The sequence below is a fragment of the Manacus candei genome, unplaced genomic scaffold (genome assembly GCF_025592945.1).
Source record: "Manacus candei isolate 608988 ecotype Guabito, Panama unplaced genomic scaffold, ASM2559294v1 h1tg000017l, whole genome shotgun sequence".
Lineage (NCBI taxonomy): Eukaryota > Metazoa > Chordata > Aves > Passeriformes > Pipridae > Manacus > Manacus candei.
The window spans coordinates 16,935,322-16,956,108 of record NW_026138065.1 but is presented as its reverse complement, the minus strand read 5'-3'; the positions used below and the strand labels follow the sequence as shown (position 1 = coordinate 16,956,108).

The following is a 20,787-nucleotide window of genomic DNA, read 5'->3' as shown; positions in this document are numbered from 1 at the left end:
TCAGTGATAATTAGATATTGCTAGAGAGACTAGTTGTTTTCAGGTTTAAGCTGAGCTGGAGCTAGCTGAGCTGCAGTGGCAGCAGAGTGAACTTGGCAAGCAACATTTTCAGGTTTTAATTTCATTTATTAAATTTGTTAGGTTTCTGATACTACTTTACATGTGAAATTATATACGGGACATAAATGAATTGTCAGTCACATTTGCAAATTGTTTGTTTGTGAAAGTTGATGAAAAACTTTCTATTCATCAGTGATGAACTTCATATTGTAAATATCTGAAGGAGTTTTCTATCATAATATTCTAGAACATTAAGAGTCATAATATTACAGAACATTAGTTCATTATTGATGTAATAGCTGCATTTAGTTTAGCATACTGCTTTTACTACAGTAGAATGTTGATTGACCATATATGCAGAAATAACCTTGATTTCTGAATCCTCAACTCACTAAAAAAGTCTGGAAAACGATATTAAAGTAAGTCTTGCAAACCCCACTTCTCTTTGAATGTAAAACCAGAAAAGACAGATGGACAGCAACCTTGGACTTCAAAATTCTAAAAATTAAACTCAAAGTTAAAATCTCCATATGAGGTCATATAAATATGAAATTAAATACATGTGGCCAGAGGGGAACAAAGAAAGCTTATCTCCCTGTCCATCTGCCTGGACTGTTAGCACATGAATGACTGGGAGGATCATATCCTTAGAAGTGTTCTTGCAAAACAACTCACCGGGGACCTGACCATAACCATGTGGATTGTGAAATGTTTGTTGCTCTTGTATCATTGGTGTGTTGTGGTATTATGATGTAGAGTTTGGGTTTTTGTATTGCATGGGAAAGTACTAGAAAGCCAGTCAAATATTTTTTTTAAAATGTTTGTGAAAACCCATTTTCTCCATTTTCAGTTATTGATTGATACCAAATGATGACTCTGTGTCTTTGTCTGGATGAGGTGCTAAAAGTTCCATGTGATTGACAACATAACTGACAAGAGAAAAAAAAGAGATGGAGGGTGAAAAAGAAACTGAAAGATGCCAGAAATAAAGTAAAAACAGGACAGGATGAAACTGATTATTTTAAAGCCATGCAGTAAACTGGAGAAGGAATAAATGGTTTTCATTTGCATTATTTGTATCATATGCTTTTCTGTGAACAATTTTCAATCTGAATACTGAGTATCCCATGTTAATTATTTGATGTTTCATCCTCTTCAGAAGAACTGAGGTCTCAGCAAGGTCTCTCCTGAGAACCAGCAAGTCCTTAAATCGTGGAGTACCTTACATACTTTTAAGTGTTACTTCAGTTAACAGTTACACAGTTTACTTTTTTTAAAAGTCACTAAAATTAGACTAGAGAGCTCTTAACAAAACATAACAAAATGTAAACAAAGTATATCTTTCTGGCCTCTTCTGTTCCATATTCCGTTGGGAAAGCCTTCAAAATAAATAATGTAAAATGCAGGGGTTTTCCAAGGCCCTGGGCAAAGGTTGAGCCTGTGATTCATTAAGACAACATTATAAAGTAACAGATCAGGGTCTCCCCCCACTCAGAGGTGACCTGAACTCCTCCATGTCACACTGTTTTCGTTTCTTCATCCATTGCTCCTGTGGAGCACCTCAGTCCACTGTGACCCTTCTGCCACATCCTGCTTTCATCATGCAGAGGGTGGAAAAGTCTGGGATAGGCCTCATAGCATATTTGTCCAAAGAGCTGACTTCATCAACTTCAGAAGAATTAGTGTCCAAATTGTATAATGTACCAAGTACCCTTTACTCCTGCCAATTTTGGAAGGACATGAAGGAGCTTTGTACTTTCTAAGACTCTGGGCCTGCATGAGGAAAGTTTCAGGGCTATTGACAAAGGAATTTCTACTCTTGATAGCAGAGAAAAAACCCAGTATGTCATATAGCAGCCACAAAATTATACTATGAAGAAAACTTGATTTTTTTTTTCTGTAGAAGAGTCTTTTCAATGTTTTAATACAGCCATGATGAAGAATTCTTTTTCCAGTCCGATGCACTGTTTATCCTATTTTTATGCTCCTGCCCACAACCTGTTCTTTCCTTTTTCAAAACAGACCATGAAAATACCCTTCTGGCAACGGGCAGAAGGCATGGCCTTTTTACTATATATTTTTATATGTCTACAGATGCAGCAGCTTGAGAAACAAGTTATAGATGCCGATCGTCAAGCAGAGAGAGCATTTCAGCAGGTATATACATTGTAAAATATCTCTCACCAGCTATGTGTGTGATACTATGTGCATGAAGTGAAGTTCAGAAAATTACTATTTCTTCTTCTCAAAAAGGAGAAGACAGTTTCTTTTACATCTATTGATTTTCTAACACCTTACTTTGCTCGCTGTCCAGTTCAGGTCAATGAGGTCAAAGCTAACATCACAAATCAAAAATAGATACATGTAATGAGCTTCTTCATTGATGCACTATGAGTCCTTGGTATGTGTGCACATGAAAAACAGTGACCTATTCTATAAGATCTGTAAGAAAATAAAACAAGGCTATCCAATACAGGCTCTAAATAGGCCTATTCTATGTTGTTTGTTCCTCTTGTAGAAATTACATCATCTAAAGAATGAGATCATGGCTAAATATTTAACCAAAGTTGCTTTCCAATTCCAAATGGCAGCTATATCTCCTGTAGACATTTTATGAACATATCTCTGGTATTCCCAAAACATTCTTCAGATCTTACTTTGAGACAGATAGAAACTGAAAATTATAAGAATAAAAATGTTCATGTACTAATTTGGAGTTAGAAAACATTCCTGACTACAAGCCAAGTACTTTTAAGCCATTTTTTAGAATGCTGCTGATAACCTGCTGAGGTTTTGTACAGTGTGCAATTGTTTATTTATTAAAACATTGTTTATCAAGCCTAACTACAGCTCCCTGTAGATAAATAGCATTCTTCCCATGTTGGCATTTCTAAAAGTGTGTGTTACAAAACTAGAAGCCTCTTAGAGATACTAATGAAATCTGTATAAGGTCTTTCGATGTTTTGCCAGTCCTGTGGATATTAGATGCATAGGGAGCCATAATGAACTGTGGGATTTCTTCTCAAATAAGCTTCAAAGCATTGCAAACTTGAATCTAAGTGTGGAGGTGATTTTAACAGTCTGTTTTGTGTTTAGATTACTAGTTTTGACTTGGAGTATTGTTTCTTAAACTTTTATATTTGACTTTCCAAATAGGTGCAGGTCATGGAAGAAAAATTAAAAGCAGCAAATGTTCAAACGAGTGAATCAGAAACCAGGCTGTATAAGAGATGTCAAGATCTGGAGATCCTGATACAAGATAAAAATGACATAATACAAAAATTGGAGAAACAGCTTGAAGAACAGGTTAGAAATAACGGTGTTACAAAAGAGGAACATCAATTCCATTCTTAATTATGCAAAAGTAAAATGAAATTTAAGATCAGTAGAGGACAGAAAAGTTTAACATTATTTCTGTTGTTTGATTAAAGAGGTTCCAATGAGAAGTATATAATTTGAATAATGTTTATTAATTTGGAAATTATGCTCTGGATTCCTTTGAAAGAACATCTAACTTTTAAGAGGGGAAAGAGGTTCTTCCTCTTCACTGTCTCCCCTGAAGAGCTTTCATTTTTCCTAGAGGAAAGAGGAACAGTAGCCTCTGTGAGGGCCCTATTTCTCATTTTTTGAAAATCATTGTTGCAATTTTGCATATTGCCCAGGAGCCTGAATTACTTCAAGCAATCTTAGGATTTGTGTCTGAAGATACTACTCAGGCAGACTATATTACTCAGTGAAAAATATGCTTATGTCAATTTTTTCCAGAAGCAAATAAGACTGCAAGAAGCAAAAATCATAGAAGAAAAAGCAGCTAAAATAAAAGAATGGGTGACAGTCAAGCTTCATGAGGTATAACTCTTGCTACAATACTTACACAGAAAATATACTGTTGTGACTGGATATCCCTTAGACTTTTTGGCTGTCAAAGGCCTTTGTGCCATAGTAAAAAAAAAAAAAAAAAAAAAAAAAAGCTTCCCAGTTTTATTGACCTATACAGTTATTTGCTGGAAAGGGGAAAAATTAAAACAATGGCACAGAGAGCAGAGGTCCATGTCACTTAAATTCTGATGTCTGATTTGGTCAGCTAGTATGTCTGGGTCCTCTTTATAGAGAAAAAGTAGAGAGCCCAGAACTGCTCTCTGAAAGGTCAACTTCTCCAGTAACTCAGAGAGCTTAGCTGGCAAACTGAGCTTGCTCAAGCAGATGCCTGAAGTGTGAATAATCCCCAAAAAGCTGACCAACTCTGCTGGGACCTGGCAGAAAAAAGGACTTGATCATTTTTTATTTCACAATGCCCACAGTACTCTTAGTCATGAATAGTTTCAGAGGCACCAGCTCCAGTCTCAAGAGACCTGTTGTGTCCCTTTTTTCTCTGCTGTGGTAAGATAACCATGTCTTAGCTCTGCCTAAGGCTGTCAGTTTTGGTGTGCAGCTGTGCTTTCTCCTCCCTGTGTGCAGAATTTAAAGTTGCCCATGAAAGTTAAAATCCTACTCTGTTGTGGTTAACTGGAAGTTATACTCATTCTAATTGAAAAAACAATTAAATTATTATTTTCATAGTAAGAAACTAGAAGTAACATTTAGCCTGTGAGAGGAGTTCTTGAAAAATTTAATAAAAATGCCATTAAATTTAGCTAAAATTACCCTGAAAAAGTTTGGACAAAATCAAGTATGACTCAAACTATTTACTTAGTTTGAAACATGGAGAATCTCAAGCTAGTTTCACATATGTGACTGTCACTCAGTGGGAGGTGGAATTGATGGTTCCCCTCTGTGTCATAGGGGATACTGAGATTCAAGTCTCTGCCTAATTTGAAGCAGGAGTTTGAATCAACATCTTTTACCTCCCAGTAGTGGGCTGCAGCAATGGGTTGTTGTTTTTTATTTCCTGTAGAAAGACTTTTGCTCTGTATAAAGTTTGTTGGCACCTATTTTTTTTTTTTAATTTTTGCCATGGGATGGTAGGAGGCATTAGAACCATCATTCCCTCTGCTTGCTCTTGGGTTTGCCAAGTGGCACAGAAGTTTGCAATTCTAGCCCTCTGCTTTTATTAAAAATTCCAGTGCAGATTTTTTTCTTATTTATTAAGGATTTTTAAAGGAGTCTTGGGTTTGCTTGGTGTGGGAATGATTTTAACAGAAGTTGAGCAAATAATCATTGCAGGGAATTTCATTGTTCGGAATAAACAAATGCCTAGTGTGGTATTAGGAGAAGTAGCAGAGAGGAGGTTACTATTTGAACTATAGTTCTATGCTGACATAGGCAGAAATTCAGAGAAAATCTAAACAATGTAATGACTTTAAAAATTGTTTCACTGATGGATGAGATTACATTTATATGCTTTTAGTTAGAGGTGGAAAATCAGAACCTTCGCTTGATCAACCAAAAGCAAACCAAAGAGATGAAAACAGTACAATCTAAACTGCAAGGTAAATGTACAAATCTTTTAAAAACTTCTCTCTATATGGCATACTTCTTTCTGTTCTCTGTTAATTTGTGCATCTGTGTGACTGAAGATATTCTGTGAAAACATAAAGATTTCAGATACTATGAATTGACATCAGGACTTACAGGAAGGTGTTAGAAAGGAATACTATATTATTTTACTAAAAAACCACAACTGTTTTTTGTTGAGTGAATGGGTATCTCTGTAATTTGAGAGGTTCTGCAAGTAGTAAGATTATACTGAATTAATGACAGATCTTTGCTTTCACTTCTTTATAGCTAGGTGGTCTTACCACTGTTAAGAAATACATGAATGTCAGTCTGCATCTGCTTTTTCTAGCAAATGGTCTGTTGGGAATCAGAACTCTACTCACATTCTTCTAATTACTACATTTGATTACAGTGATCCAAAATCTTAATTCAGCCAAAGTATTACCAGGTTCCTTCTCAAGTGGATATAGTAAATTTAAAAATCATAAAATGTAAACAGAATAAAGAGGAATACCCTCTCCCCAGAACATTATTTCACATCGAATCACAGTTTAATCAGAGTTGAATTTTATTTGCCACCTTGTTGCCTGTTCATCAACTTTCTTAAGTGTCTGAAGGTTCACACAGTCCTCTCCATACTTGATTGATCTGACAATTTACTACAATCTGAAAATTTTGTTAGTTTGCTACCCACCCCTCAGCTCTTGATAATGTATCTCACATATACATGTAAAAACACAGAAACGTGTGTAGATATGTGTGTGTGCACAGATAATATGCATAATATATGAAAATATAAATATTTACAAAATACATACATATACAATAGGAAGCTTTTAAACTAAGTTGCACCTTTCCATTAATGAAGAAACTGGACTGTTTTGCTTCTTTGCTATGTTTGGACCAGTAGCAATTCTGTACACTTCAGCACTCTACAACTTTAATCATTCTCTTCTGAGAGATCTCTTCAAAGGCTTTTTGAGATCCTAAGAAATTGTCAGCTGGTTTTCAACACACAGTTACTGAACAGTTACTCAAAAATATTAAGAAGTTTATTGCTATTTGCAATGTCCATGCTGGTGACAGGCTATAAATTATGAACATTTGGTACTGTTTTAAGCAGTTTACAGGTATGTGTAAGGGCCTTTTGTTCCTGGATCTGCCACAGCGATTTTTATGAGCGGGAGTGGACAGCATTGTTTCATATCAATTTCTGGCAGAATAGCTGTCCCTAAGGACAGATTTCATATTCTTGAGGCAGTTCACCAATTTATGCTTTCACTGTCTTTTGAAGTCCTCCACATCTCCTTCTAAGCTAGGAACTTACTCTTCTATATTTGCTGTAGCACCTATTACAGAGCCTCTTAATATTTTTATCTAAAGGGAAGGCCATCACATATCTTAATACTATTGTTCTACAGTCTTTTCCAAATTAAATATCCTAGAACAACCCATAGGTTTAATTTCAGTCATAGGAGAATAAAATCAGGTATTTCCACTAGGTTTTCATTCTGTATTAAGTGCATGTTTTAATACTGTGAAATTGTTAGGTTTTTTTTTCTTCCTATGTTAAAATCAAATTTTAAGAACTGGAAAGGTAGCTCTGGGTTTCTTTTGATATGGGGAGTTATCAGATAAATTTTTATTCCTATAATAAATTTTTTATTACCTTTTTTCCTGAATTTTAATTACCTTAAACCAACTTTACACTGCAAAGGAAAGACAGCATAGCTTGTTGTATCTCATTAACACAAGATTTTTGAATTACTGTTCTTCAGAGGCTACTGGCAAGAAATCTGTTACTTCAACACAAAAACCTGGAGAGTGTCAGCGACTAAGCAGTTTGACTTTTGGATGCTTTTCAAATAGAGCAAGAAGTCCTCAACCATCTCCTAAGTTTGAAGAAATAAGCAAGTCTTCATCTAAAGAGCCAGACTACACTGAAGGCAAAAACATGCCAGGTACCTCGTCACCAATCTGCCATTTTATTCTGACACAAGTGGAAAAACGAAATCGGCAACTATGTCAGTGTATCCAAACCAGCTGTTTTCAAAGTGCCTAACAGCACTCTCTCCTTCTTCAGTGCTACCCTTCTATTACTAGGAAGAAATCCTGTTGAGCACTAGAGTCTTTGTAATGCCACTGATACATTATTTGGCAGCACCCAGTGACTGATGGGTGCTTTGGCTGCAAAGGGAAGACTCTGACTTGGCCCAGGTTTGCTCCATAGTAGGATAAGGAGTTTAAGGCTGCCAGTCCACCAGGCAGAGCTGTTATGTGTTTATGCCTGCATAGGGCAGAGTCTCACCTAAATCCAGTTTCTGTATGTTTTTGCTGTGCTATCACTGGTGTCACAGTGTTAGTTTTATGCCCTAACTCAACAAGATCAACTCAGTAATTTTTCAGCAGTATGATGAAGGTCAGAAGAAACGGAAGAGAGCAGCAGAGTTTCCTGTCTGAAGAAGGAGATCAGCTCACATAACTTCCCCAACAAACCCAGATGTATGGTACTGCCATTGGCATACTGTCATGCTGTTACAGGCATGGGCAAGTCCATTACAGTTTGCTATGTTCCTTAAGAAAACAAAAGCTCAGGAAGGAGACTGTTGCTCTGGTCCTTTGCTTGAATTCCACAGTGCTATTTATGACCTCAGTATTTTCTCCACAGTTAGTCGTGGTATCTAAAATGGCAAGTTGAGGTCTGTAGAAAATCAGAAATTGAAAAATCAGAAATGGAATAGTTTGTGTATTTATATTACACCAAGTTCATTATAAAGATGGCTATGTATTATTATTTACATTTTTATAGATGAGGGAATTGAAGTAAGAGTAATTTTTTAAGCAAAAGGATAAAAAATAGAACCTTAGGCCTGCCTAGATTGAAACAGATCAACTTTGGAGACTTCATTACTTTAAAGTGGACTAAATCAAAATCTTTGGCTTACCCAATCCAATTTAACTTCATACAGCTATTTAATATTAATCTTCCCAAGTGTCTGTGTAGAAAAACCCTAGTTCTTGCATCTGTTTTAACTCGAGAGCATGCAGGCCTTACTAACACGTTGCAAGCTGTAGCTCTCTCTTGCAAAACCAGGTAAAAGTGAACAGCAGAAACAAAGCTATTTTTAATACAGCGTCTTTCCTTAAGTATTTTTCATGAGCCTCTCTTGTATATCCTTATCCCAAGCATTCACCACTGGGAATACAATAATAATTTGCAGAAGAAATTTATGTGGATAAATACTGTAGAAATGTGTAGAATACTCAATTTGTTAATGCAAATCTTTTCTGACAAGCTTTTATTAATTTCTAATTTTCCTTAGATTTAATAAAGCAGCTAAATTTGCATGCTCTTTTAAGTCTTCGGCTTTTTGTTGTTTTTGTTTGTTTGTTTGTTTGTTTTCATCCATTTATGGTTTACTTTAAAATATGGCTCCAGTCTGCTTATCTTTACATTTATCGCCATTTGTAGTTCAGCTAGAACTTTGAGTAATGTTTATTACATTTTTTTGGCAAACATAATTGCAACTTCAGTCACATTAAAACATTTTTAAATGTTCTTAATGTTTACTATTTACAGTATTAAAAATCTTAAATACGCTTACACATTTGAAATTATTACCTACTTACTATTCTCAGACATGATGACTAAACCCTTTATCAGTCAAGTTTGCTAAAGTAATTTTCTCATGTTCATTATATTTCTCCTCTAGAGAAGGATATCCTGGAAACTGCCTTTGATAGTCCTGCACATGAGACAAATAAAGGTCAGAAGTCATTGCAACAAAGTTCCTCTGGTTCAGAGCAGAAAAAAATTGTGAGAACAAGCTGTTCATCCAAAGATATAGACAGTGACATGTCAAAGAACTCATGCACTACTGGGAGTGACTGGAGCTCAGATGAGGATGGAGGAGACAATAAAGGACTGAAATCCAGGTGTGCATCGACTCTTTCAAGCCACACATCTGAAGAGAATGCAAGGTACAGTAGAGTGGGAAGTGAAATGTATTTGACAGCATCTGATGACAGTAGTTCTCTATTTGAAGAAGAGAGTTTTGGTGTTAAGAGGACTCAGCAAAAGAAGTTATACTCCTGGCAGCAAGGATCCCAAAGAAAGGGCCAGAACAATCCAGGTGGAAAGTGCAACTCTGACTTCACAAGTAAAAAGAAAGACCAAGATAGTTCTTCAGATGAACTGAATAAGAAATTTCAGTCTCAGAGGCTGGATTATTCATCCTCATCCAGTGAAGCAAATACCCCAAGTCCAATTTTAACCCCTGCTCTGACACCCAGACACCCAATTCTAGCATCTTCTGCAGGTCCTCAATGCACAACTCCATTAAATTCTCCCTCAAATTTGCCACCTCCAAAGTTACGGACTCCTAATGTTTTTAGTCTGAATTCACCGTTAGCAAAGAAACATCTAAGTCAGCCCCAGCTGAGTTCTGACAGAATGTTTGGTAGAAATAGAAATGCCATAAGCATGATACGTCCATGGCGACCTCAGGAAACAGACATAGATCTGGTGGAGGGAGAAGATACTGATATTTTAGAGAAAATGGAGATTGGCTGTGATGAAGGAGTGTTTACTTATGACTGCACTGAAGCACAAAATGCTGAAGTCCAGGAACCTTGTGAAATGACAAAAAAGGGTGCTAGCAACAAACCTCCAACCCCTCCATTACATCGATTTCCTTCCTGGGTAAGTGTGATTATGGATATTTTTCCTACTGGTGAAGCTAACTTATTTTCATGCCTCTATTCTAAGATTTTTATTGCCTCATATTTTTCTTATTCTCTGCTTAATGATAAACTGGGTGTTACCTTAAGCGGAATTAACTCTACAAACTCAGAAGCACGTTTTATTTTAAGCACAGTATTTCTGCCATTGAATAAGTCACTATTTTGTAGATAAGACCAATTTTTTTCACATCACATCTAAGTTGCATATGTCCTTTTGAGTGTGTGTATCAAAGGATGTAATGCTTGTGATTGCATTTATTTATTTATCTGAATGCCAACACAGCCTAAGAATGCTGGTGTCAGTGCCCTTGCTGTAACCACTCTACCACTCACAGTCTAGACAATTAGGTTGACAGAAGACAGCTACAGAAATTACTGATCACATTTCCACATAAAATTTTAAAGCCATCAGTCAGGATATGAAAATAGATATTAATAAGTCTTACAGAAAATCCAAAATTAACTGTGTCAAGACTCACTGATTCTGTGGTTCCAGTGTCAGGAGATTTATTAATGATTCAGAGATGAATAATGCATTAATGTAACAGCTTTTCTATGTATATATTTTAGTGCATTTTTTTCATTATAGACTTTCTTATCATAGTCATCTAACACAAAATGGTTGAAAAACTGTCTTTTAATGGCATTTCTCTGTTCTTAACACAATCTTTCATTAAAAAACATTCTCGCTATAGCTTCTTTGGCACCCAATAAGAGTATTTTTAAAAGTAAGTTACCTACAGGGCAATGTTGAAACAGACTATGAATATGATGGGGATGGCATATAAAAGAAGGATGCATTTTTCAGCTGCTGTTGATGATGTCATTTTGTGAACCATTTTAGCATATAGTTGCACTGGCACAAAGACTAGGAGGCTAAACAGAAGAAAGGTAATTGTTGTGTTTTAATTATCTACCATCAAATCCATTCTGCTTGTATAGGAAAGCAGAATTTATGCTGTAGCCAAATCTGGTTTAAGGATGTCTGAAGCTTTCTCCCTGGAATCTCGTAATAAAAGTAAGTGGTTTAGTTGTTCATTGTCTCATCCAAAAAAATTCTATTCTTATGGTGATGTGTAAGCAAGGACTTCTAAAATAATTTTATGAAGATTTAGTTATCAGCTATTTAAAACCTAGAAGATTATTGGTTATTTTTCCATAGTCCACCTTACCTCTTGATTTTGTGCTGAATTTATACATCATTCACTCCAGTTTACTTTGCAATTCTTTTTGAAGATTCTATAACAGGTACCAAGATAAGAGCTTATACTTCCAATTTAAAAAAGGTTTGTGTTCATGACTGCAATTTTAATTATGCTTCTTAAAACCATTGTAAATTTTAAAAAGTTATAAATCTCCCATCTAAAACAGTTCGGGAGTTAGTTTGCTTTTTATAGCAGTTAAACAACACCAAAAAAAATTACATTTGAATTTGGTTAATTGAGGGGTAAATTAAGAAGATCATTTATAGAATATGTTGCTTTTTTAGGTGCTGTTTCACTAACTTCATGCTCCATATCCGGATTATATACATCTCTGATATATAAGAACATGACCACTCCTGTCTATACCACTTTGAAAGGGGTAACTGTATTACTGTTTAAAGGAAATTTTTAAATACTATTGGGCTTCACATCCAGGAACTTCCTGTTTTACATTTAATACTACCATGACAAATATGTTGTAAGTTGATGTTTAGAGATCACAGAACCCCAGAAGTAATAGAAATGGCAAATAACTGGGGAAAAAAATACTGCTTATGGAATATTACTAGCCTAGGTCAGTTCTTCTTAGGTTCCTTGCTGATTTTTTCCAAAGACTTGCTAATTATTAAACAGAACCACATGGTGTTCAGTGTCATAATTAAAAGCATGTGTATGTAGAAATTCTTTGTGTCAGTGCCAAAGCTGTTTCTAGTCACATAACCAGCAGTAAGTAATCACAGCATTGTTTGTTTCTGACAGTCTTTTGTGCTTTGGAAAGACCCATGCCTTGAGCTACCTCAGGTTTCTGTTTTGAAGTGTGGGTGTGTTTGAGCGTACAGTCGGCAGAGGGAATTCAGTTTCGTGTTAATATTTGTGTGCCAAAACTCACAACCCGAGCAAGAAACAGCTTTGAATATTATGAAGCCAAAAGAGTTCTGCCACAGTATGAAGGAAATGACTGATACCCTTTATGCAAGATATCAAAGAATGTTGTGTTCATTTATGCAGAAAGCAACTCAAATAAGCAACAGCCCATTTATAGATGAGTCATCGGGATCAGAGGAAGAAGACAGCTCTCGGTCCAGCTCAAGGACTTCCGAGTCTGATTCTCGAAGCAGAAGTGGTCCAGGTAGTCCTCGGGCTATGAAACGAGGTAGGCAAAACCATAAGACAAGTAACTTCTGGGAAGTTTGGAAAACTAGGCAGTTTACATGATCTTCTTAGAAACTGATTTCTTCCTTGAACAGTGTGGACATCTTAAATCTAGGCTTTTATCTCAGCTCTCAAAGCCTAGATCTAATATTCAAGCAGGAGAAAGGACTGTTACACATGGCTTTTTTTTATTGCTGTTGTTATAGATGTCTTTTTAAGGCATTAATCTGGTAGCTGGCTGTTGTCGGAGGAAAAGTGACTTGTACATTTAAAGCAAGAAACACCATTCTCTCTGTACTCTGTCATGCCAAGGGCTTCCTGTGATCTTTAACTGTAGATAAGTAAAATCTATGTAGAAAAAAACTAATTGCCATCAGAAAAAAAACCCACATATATTCGAGTTTATAAAACAATTTTCACGTCATCAGAAAGCAGGTGGAAAAGTTTCCTTATCAAATTATTTGGTTCTGTCACTTCATGTAATAAGACACTTCTTCCGTTTTTACAGTGATTGTCTCAAGGTCCCATGCAAAGATTTAGTTAAAATACTTGAATCCAGTAATGTGCTCTGTTTTGTGGAAGACAAATCTCACAGTTCTGGGTAACTGTGTGTTTTCCATCTGCAGAATGGAAATAATGTGCTTCATTACATTGAAAGATACAGTGCTTCCTCATCGGGTGACATTATCAGTATTATATCCCTGCAAGTATTTCTTCACTGGGTGAACCAAGGGAGACTTAAGATTCCTGTAAGGCCAAATGTTAAGACCATCCACTATAGAAATGTAAAATAACACGATTCAGTAGTCTGTATTATACATGTAAAAATCCCAGTTAGCAGGAGCTCCATTCAGCTAGCCTGGAGCAGGTTGACAGAGCCACTGGTCCAGTTGGAGTTTCCCAGTGCCAGCCCCATGTGGAGTCCGGTCCTGTTTCCAGTGATGCAGTTAAAGTTTTGCTACATTAATGTGAAAAGGACCCATAGTTCCTGCTTCTCAGCAGCTCCATCTTGCTGAGTGAAAACCACTGTCATGGTTGCAGACACATCTTGTGTTACATGCTCACACAACAGGAAAGCCAAATTGGGTAATTTAAAATCTGGTTTCACCTACAATTTATATCCATGCCTGTAAAGTGGAACCATTCCTTTTGTTCATGCTTTCTTCCCATAAAACTGTCCTTTCATTGTTTCATGTGTGGAAACCTTTCTTAACCACAAAACATATATGTACTTGTCTTTGTTGAAATCACATTTTTAAAAATCTAGGTAGTCACACATTTCACCAGAAGCATAATTAACTTGCTGCATTTTTGTTGTTAAAGATCCTACATGAGAAGTACCACTCTGAAAGCCCAGGTGCTTACAAAGCAATAAATGAGAAAAGCTTTGTTTTTAAAATAAAATTGGCAAATTAGTTTGGAAGTTATTGAAACAAAGGAAACAAGGCCTCTTCATTTCAATATTGGAGAGTATAACCTTGCAAAGTAAAAACATTAGTCCTTACAAAAGGACATATTCACATGTATGAAAATATTTTTATGATGAGTGAGGGAGAGGTTTGAACTTTTATTGCTGTTTCACTAGAATTGAAAGCAGTGTGCATTTTTTCAACAGTAAAGCTAATAAACACTAAAAACCACCTGAAATCTGGAATTCAAATTTTTAGAAAACTCAGGATAAAAATTCATACTCATTCCAAAATACAGTCACCTACAGCTTCAATACATATCAGATCTTGAGCATGGCTTTTTAGTACGTAAGCAGTTGCATAAGAAATCCAGATACTAGAGCGAATGATAGAAAGAGGAGGGGGAAAGCTGCTTAGTTTAATTAAAGATCCTGTTTGCATTTTCTAGAGAGTGAGTATGATGCATAGCACTAATTCCCACCTTAAAATAGCTGTGGTAATATAAAAGATCATAATATATAGAAGACATTTATTTGTTATTTCAATCACAAGGGACTAATACTGTTTAATTATGAATGAGAATCAGATATTAGCACTGTGCTAATAGTTCAGTGTGCTGATATTTTAAAAAGTCCTTGGTTCCTGATAGATTTCTGTTGATACTTGTGTTTGCCTGCAGATCCTATTCAGATATTCTTTCTGCATGGCTGTTCTGACCTCAGTTGTTTCTAGTGTAATAAAAAAATATATAAAGAATTATCTTTCTTCATTTACCGCAGGTGCGTCTCTGTCTTCTGTGACCTCGGAAAGCGACTATGCTATTCCTCCAGATGCATATTCAGTAGATACAGACTATTCAGAGCCAGAGCAGAAACTTCCTAAGACCTCGTCCTCATCTAGTGATAATGGAAAAAATGTGAGTACTGAAGTTCTGGGAAGAAGTCCACCCGTGGTACTGTATGTATATTTATATCTTTATATTCAATCTTGTTGACTCACGGACTGCCTTATGAGTACAAATAGCAAAATATACCAACATCAAGTTAACTATATAAGACTGTAATTACTGAAGGAAAATGGAGGGTAATTGTGAGCTTTCTATTATAATAAAGGAAAATAGGTTGACGACTCCAGAAAAGAATTCAAAGTATTTAAGATTTCCTTTCTCGGAATCAAGTCTGGTATCAGATTGCATATGAAAAACTAAAAGCAGATTAAAATTATTATTTAAATATTCAGGGAAGTAGAAGGGTATTCCAAGAAGGAGGTGAGGTTATCAGTGGAAATCAAAGAAATCATAAGTAGCATAAGATGCAAGGACAGGTCAAAGAAACCAAACCATTACGGGGTATTGGTCAGTCCCCAGGAGTTTTAAGTTGCTTCTGTTAGTAGTTAGTGCCTTAACATACAAGTGGATTGACTACCTGGTGATGAAAATTATTTTAAGCTTTCTTCACAGAGCAAAAACTGTGAACTCTGTTCTACAGGTATACATACCAAAAGTTTGTCTGCGAGGAGCTCTGAATTACAGTGCTCTTTATCTGGTCTGCAGGTTAGGCCCTGAAGTTGGGAAAAAACATATATTTATTTTATATTCATTTTGTTCCTTCTTTAATATAAGTAATTAGAAAGTAAAATCAGAAATCATCATAATCTTTATTCTTTTGTATAGTTTGGGGCAAATCATGTACTACAACTGTAAATAGGGATGTTAATTAGTTACCCCACGTGCACAGCATTTGTGTTAATTGATGCTTGTAAAATTTTTGTTGTTGGACTAAAAGTCTCATCATATACTGTAATTATTATTTAGCATTCTTTTAAGTCATTACTATATCTGTGTGTGTTTTTACATATTTCTGAGGGATATAGGTATATATGTGTATCTAACTACTTTTTATCTAACTTCTAAACAATCAGGAACCTTTGGAAAAATCTGGATATCTGTTAAAAATGGGTGGTAAAGTAAAGACCTGGAAACGACGGTGGTTTGTCCTTAAAGGAGGTGAATTACTATATTACAAATCTCCAGTAAGTACATGTAACTTATCTGCTATTTGATATTAGATTTTTTTAACTGAGAATATAGGGCTAGTGTCTGAGCTGTTAGAGAGTTATTCAGGACTCATTTCCTCAAAAGGTGTACAAGGTACTGAATGCCTAACTAGGAAATATTTATTCAGATTAATGTTTAAACGAGCTGTATAATTATTTATTGCTATTTGTTGGTAGGTTTAAAATACTCTTTTTCCATTCTTTCTGTACAGAGTGATGTCATTCGAAAACCTCAAGGTCAGATTGAGCTAAATGCATCTAGCCATATTGAAAGGGGTGATGGAAAACAAACAATTCAGGTGCCTTCTTTTTTCCTGTGCTTTCGGTATTCCCTCCATCCCCAGAACCAACTCGTTGTTCCAGTCCCTATTGCACTGGAAGTCCAAGTGTGGACTTGGAATTAAATAATAAGTGCCCTTCATTTGAAACCAAAGAATCATCAGTTACAGAAAATATAAAAAGGCCTACATGGAGTCTTGTTTGTATTGCTACAAAGGTCAGTCATCACATATAAGATAAAAACAAAGAGAGTAATCTTGGGGCCAGCCATTGAGGTTGAGAAAAGTCATTTATCTAGAAGGAGATAAACTGAGTTTTCTCAGCTTGGTGTCCTGGAATTTTTCAGATAAAGACTTAGAAAGGGTCTGTCTGCTCTGCTTGGCTATGGAATGTTTCATTAATGAAAAGTGTTTTGGGGAAAATAAACCCCCCAAAGCTGTGAAACTACATGGGGTAGTATATGTTACAACCCCATCACTGTGGGGTCAAATGTATAAAGTTCTTGAAGCTCAAGACTCTTCTGTTACTACATAGCTGACCACAGAAAAACGAACATACTACCTGACTGCAGATTCTCCCAACATCTTAGAAGAATGGATCAAAGTACTACAGAATGTTCTTAAAATACAGGCTGCCAGCCCACTCTTCATAAAGTCTGAAATCAAGCCAACCATGAAAGGATTACTTACAAAGGTAGAAAAATTCTTCTTCCCCCAACCTGCTTTATTCCATATTTCTTAATAACAATAGCCAGATAAGAATGGCCCTACAATAAAACAAACACAAGTAAAACAGACGTGTGTTTGCTTCCTCAGTACTTTACAATGTGAACAATCCAGAAGGACTACCAACTCACCTACTTTGGGCAATTTGTTTTTTTCTAGTTACTTGATTTGATTTGTTTTTGTCTTTGTCTTTTTAAGTCATTAGTTCCTGTATTGAGCTCTCCCTTTGCACTTCAGTGGTGTCCTAGTTCAGAGTATGTTTCAGTAGCTAGTTTACCAACCTGATTTCAGTGGAGTGCTCTCTTTTTCTGTGTTTATTCACTGTGACAGATTATTTCCTTAGCTTCCATTACTTTAGGCCTGATTCAAAGTCACATGAAAAACACTGGCCTTAGGAGGTTTTAGATTAACATCTCATCTAATACTTTGATTTTTATGCCCTTAATAGAGTTATGAAGTTTTAATTTTTTGTCTAGCAATTGGGAAAAGAATTTGAACCGAGGCATTTATTCCCAGTATTGCCAAAGTTCAGAGATGGTGAAAACTAGTCTATATTTCTCTGGCCGTGCTTGTTCCTAATGTTCCGTAATTACAGGTGAAACATGGATATTCCAAAAGAGTTTGGTGTACCCTAGTTGGAAAAGTTCTGTATTATTTCCGTAATCAAGAAGACAAGGTAGGTCCCTTACTTGTTTCTTCAATGAATGTAGACTTTAAACAGTAACTTACAGCTTTATTAAGGTACAATTGCCCTAGGCATTGTGCACAGATTTTCAACTTGGAAGGTTCATATCTAATTGCTACTAATCCAGGGCACACCCTTCGGTCTCCTTCTACAGGACATGATACATGTTCTGCATCTCATCCCCAGCTGAAGGGGGAGACTGATTTGCTGACAGTTCAGGTGTCCCTTTCTGACAGGCATGAGACTCATTAGAAAAGTCCTAGCTGTCATGTACTTCTGGAAAGAGGCCCTTTCTAATATATGTTTGCAGGGGGAAGTGACTGCAGATTTGAAGAATTTAAATCTTCTTTTTATCCCTCAGTTGACTTCCAAATCCTGCTCTTTGGTATGTCACTGTACCTCCATAGTGGTGCAAGAGCTAGGACACTGGCTAGTCATAATTTTCACCTGTCCCTTTGCTCCCAAGGCATTGTATTTTGTCAAGAAACATCTTTTTAATGGAGGTGGATGAGAAACAAGATTTTGGAACAGTCCACTGAGCCATTATAACTAACAGTTAAAAAAATACCCAGAAAGTTTCATTTTTTTTACTTCTGTCCTAAGCAAATAATCACAATGGAGCCAGTAATTAATAGCTTTTATGTAGAGCTAGTTATTCCCTTTGTCATCTTTTCCATTTCTAGCCATTTTTAAACATTCAACTAAACCTTATTTCAAGAACTATATGAAAAAGATAGCAGTAACCATCCATTAAAACATTTTATTTAAATTAAAACAATGTAATACAGGATTCAGGAATCACCAGACTAGAGTATCAATCTCTAGCTCATCCTAAAGAGACATTAAAATTAACTTGCAATTTCTCCTATGGATAAATCTGTGAATTTACACATTTTTACCATTGAAGATTTTGGAATTATAGCATGCCCTTTAGAAGCATTTAAGAATTTTGCTGGATTCTTGTGAATTTCCCTCACATTTGGTAGAAGTTTTGCTGCCCTTTTAAAGTAAAATTGAAACTAATTTGCTAAATTGTAATAAAATAAGGATTTAGCTTTTGTAAGCAGAATACGTATGAAAAATTTCCAAAGCTAGTTCATTTCTAATGTTCAACAATTTGCTAATTAAGAACATACTTTCTGTAGCTGAATGTGTCTGTGCAGAAATAAATTACACAATCTGCAGTGGTTAATACAGTAATGGAGTCCATTTAAAAGGCTTCCTTTCAAAATGGAATTCAAATTAAAAAATGAGCCAACTGTGTTTTAGTTATACTTGGTGAATAAATCAATCTTGACTACTTATATGTGAAATGACATCTTTTGATTCTCAGAATCTTATCTTGTTCAAAAATTTGAATGCTTCAGAAGCACTACAGAAAATACAAATCAGCACATGTATCTTTAATCCTCACTAGTGAAGGCACTGGAGCAAAGGGCCACCACTCTGTGATGTTTTCTTCAAATGACAGTATTATTAACAGCTCATTGTATTAAATTGCTATTCAGGAATCCCACCCCAGATTGAGTAAAACTTGCCAGCTACCCTTCAGTATGGTATTTTCAATTTTTAAAGAATATTTTTGGGAAGCCTCATCTACTTTTCACTGGCGCTGTGATTTCAAGACAACTTACTTCAGTAACCAAAGCTTCTTCACTGCACCATTAAATAACATTCTTTTGAACATCCTCATGTCTGAATGGCTAGAGAAAGAACAGTGGGGCTGTGAGAAAGGAGGGAGCTTGGCATAAAGTAGCCAGGAAGACTGTCAGCCTCTGTCAGTACTGTCACCTAATTGTGAAGATTTCATGCTGTATTTATGTTCGTAGTGGCTTCCTGTTGTTAATGGCTATGAAATAATTACTTCTGTGAGAATTTCCACTTGAATGGCTTTTTTTATGTAAAACATTTCCTGATAAATGATGCAAACTACATAAACAACTTAACGTGGAAGTACTGTGATCTATCAGACTGGAGAATGAAACCAGCTGGAAGGTCTACCACACAAAAAATTTACCTTCTGAATTTGTAGCATGAACAAAACAGATACATCAATAATACATTCATTACTGCACTCTGAAATAACAAGATCATAATTAAAGTTCTGGGCTTGATGCAGGGAATTTTTGCTTGGAACCAGATCTGGAAACTCTGAAGAATGACTTCTCTCACCCTAACAGACCTTTATTCCATTACTTATGTACAGAGGCAGAAAAGAATTTTTGAAAATCTCACCTTCAGACTTTGGCACGTCATTCTCCTTTTGCTTTCTGCAATAGATGGTGTATCTGACATTCCTTGGCAAGACTGAAAATGAACAAATACAAATAAGTATTGATGGTAGTTCATGTTTTTCCTTCTATTTGCAGAATAAGAAAAAATTGTATATAATAATAAATACAATAAAATATAAAATCAGAGTGCACTGAAGTGAGTATTACCTCTCTCACCACTTGTGATATTTACTTTTAGTTTCCTCTTGGCCAAATCAAGCTTTTTGAGGCAAAGGTTGAAGAAGTTGATAGATCCTGTGATTCTGATGAAGATTATGAAGCTAGTGGTCGCAGTTTATTATCAACCCATTACACTGTTGTTATCCACCCCAAAGACCAAGGACCCACCTATCTTCTTATAGGATCCAAACATGAGAAGGTAGTAAACGGACATTTCTATTGGGTTTCAGTAACACATTTATGGATATGGTGCTGTGATATAAATATTTCTTGAGGAGGAAGAAGGGGACCTACAAGTCATCTGGCTTGTAGGTTGATATAATAAGCAAGGAGAAGGTTCTGATTTTTTAACATCGATCAAAATTTGTCTGCAAATCAATGCTGTTGTGGGTAAACCTTGTTAAAATAGACAAAAATAAGCAGGCTTGCCTATATAAGTAGATGGTGCTGAATATCATATATGCTGTAACTGGAGAATTTTGCTCACATACACTAACTTGTAGACTTGTAGACAGACCTGTAGCTGACCTTCCTGAGAGGTTTTAGGGTACTTGTATCCATTTTCACTGAAAAGATTAACAGTAG

General features: G+C 35.8%; 1 protein-coding gene and 1 long non-coding RNA gene across 20 annotated transcripts in view; one reads left to right on the top strand and one right to left on the bottom strand.

Annotated features, from left to right (window-relative positions):
- PLEKHH2 (pleckstrin homology, MyTH4 and FERM domain containing H2) overlaps positions 1–20,787 on the top strand; it is a 53,630-nt gene that overhangs the window by 15,385 nt on the left and 17,458 nt on the right. For 4 of the 9 annotated variants that reach the window (XR_007903854.1, XR_007903855.1, XM_051783103.1 and 1 more), the window contains exons 3-17: positions 2,155–2,217; positions 3,217–3,366; positions 3,826–3,909; positions 5,408–5,489; positions 7,275–7,457; positions 9,210–10,198; positions 11,182–11,257; positions 11,729–11,823; positions 12,453–12,597; positions 14,785–14,921; positions 15,926–16,036; positions 16,273–16,359; positions 16,874–17,032; positions 17,660–17,740; positions 20,222–20,401. Coding sequence is in view for 7 of the 9 variants with exons in the window: in XM_051783103.1 (XP_051639063.1) it covers positions 2,155–2,217; positions 3,217–3,366; positions 3,826–3,909; positions 5,408–5,489; positions 7,275–7,457; positions 9,210–10,198; positions 11,182–11,257; positions 11,729–11,823; positions 12,453–12,597; positions 14,785–14,921; positions 15,926–16,036; positions 16,273–16,359; positions 16,874–17,032; positions 17,660–17,740; positions 20,222–20,401 (2,622 nt within the window). In the remaining 2 variants the exon portion in view is untranslated. Of the gene's footprint in view, positions 1–2,154; positions 2,218–2,313; positions 2,462–3,216; positions 3,367–3,825; positions 3,910–5,407; positions 5,490–7,274; positions 7,458–9,209; positions 10,199–11,181; positions 11,258–11,728; positions 11,824–12,452; positions 12,598–14,784; positions 14,922–15,925; positions 16,037–16,272; positions 16,360–16,873; positions 17,033–17,659; positions 17,741–20,221; positions 20,402–20,787 lie in introns of those variants that run through there. The other 5 variants (XM_051783109.1, XM_051783104.1, XM_051783105.1 and 2 more) reach the window with 5 other exon arrangements.
- Positions 12,437–20,787, bottom strand: part of LOC127469160 (uncharacterized) — a 30,491-nt gene continuing 22,140 nt past the window's right edge. For 9 of the 11 annotated variants that reach the window (XR_007903861.1, XR_007903864.1, XR_007903862.1 and 6 more), the window contains 4 exons: positions 19,985–20,056; positions 17,029–17,105; positions 15,503–15,565; positions 12,437–12,585 (listed from right to left, as the gene is read on the bottom strand). This is a non-coding gene — a long non-coding RNA (uncharacterized LOC127469160). The other 2 variants (XR_007903867.1, XR_007903868.1) reach the window with 2 other exon arrangements.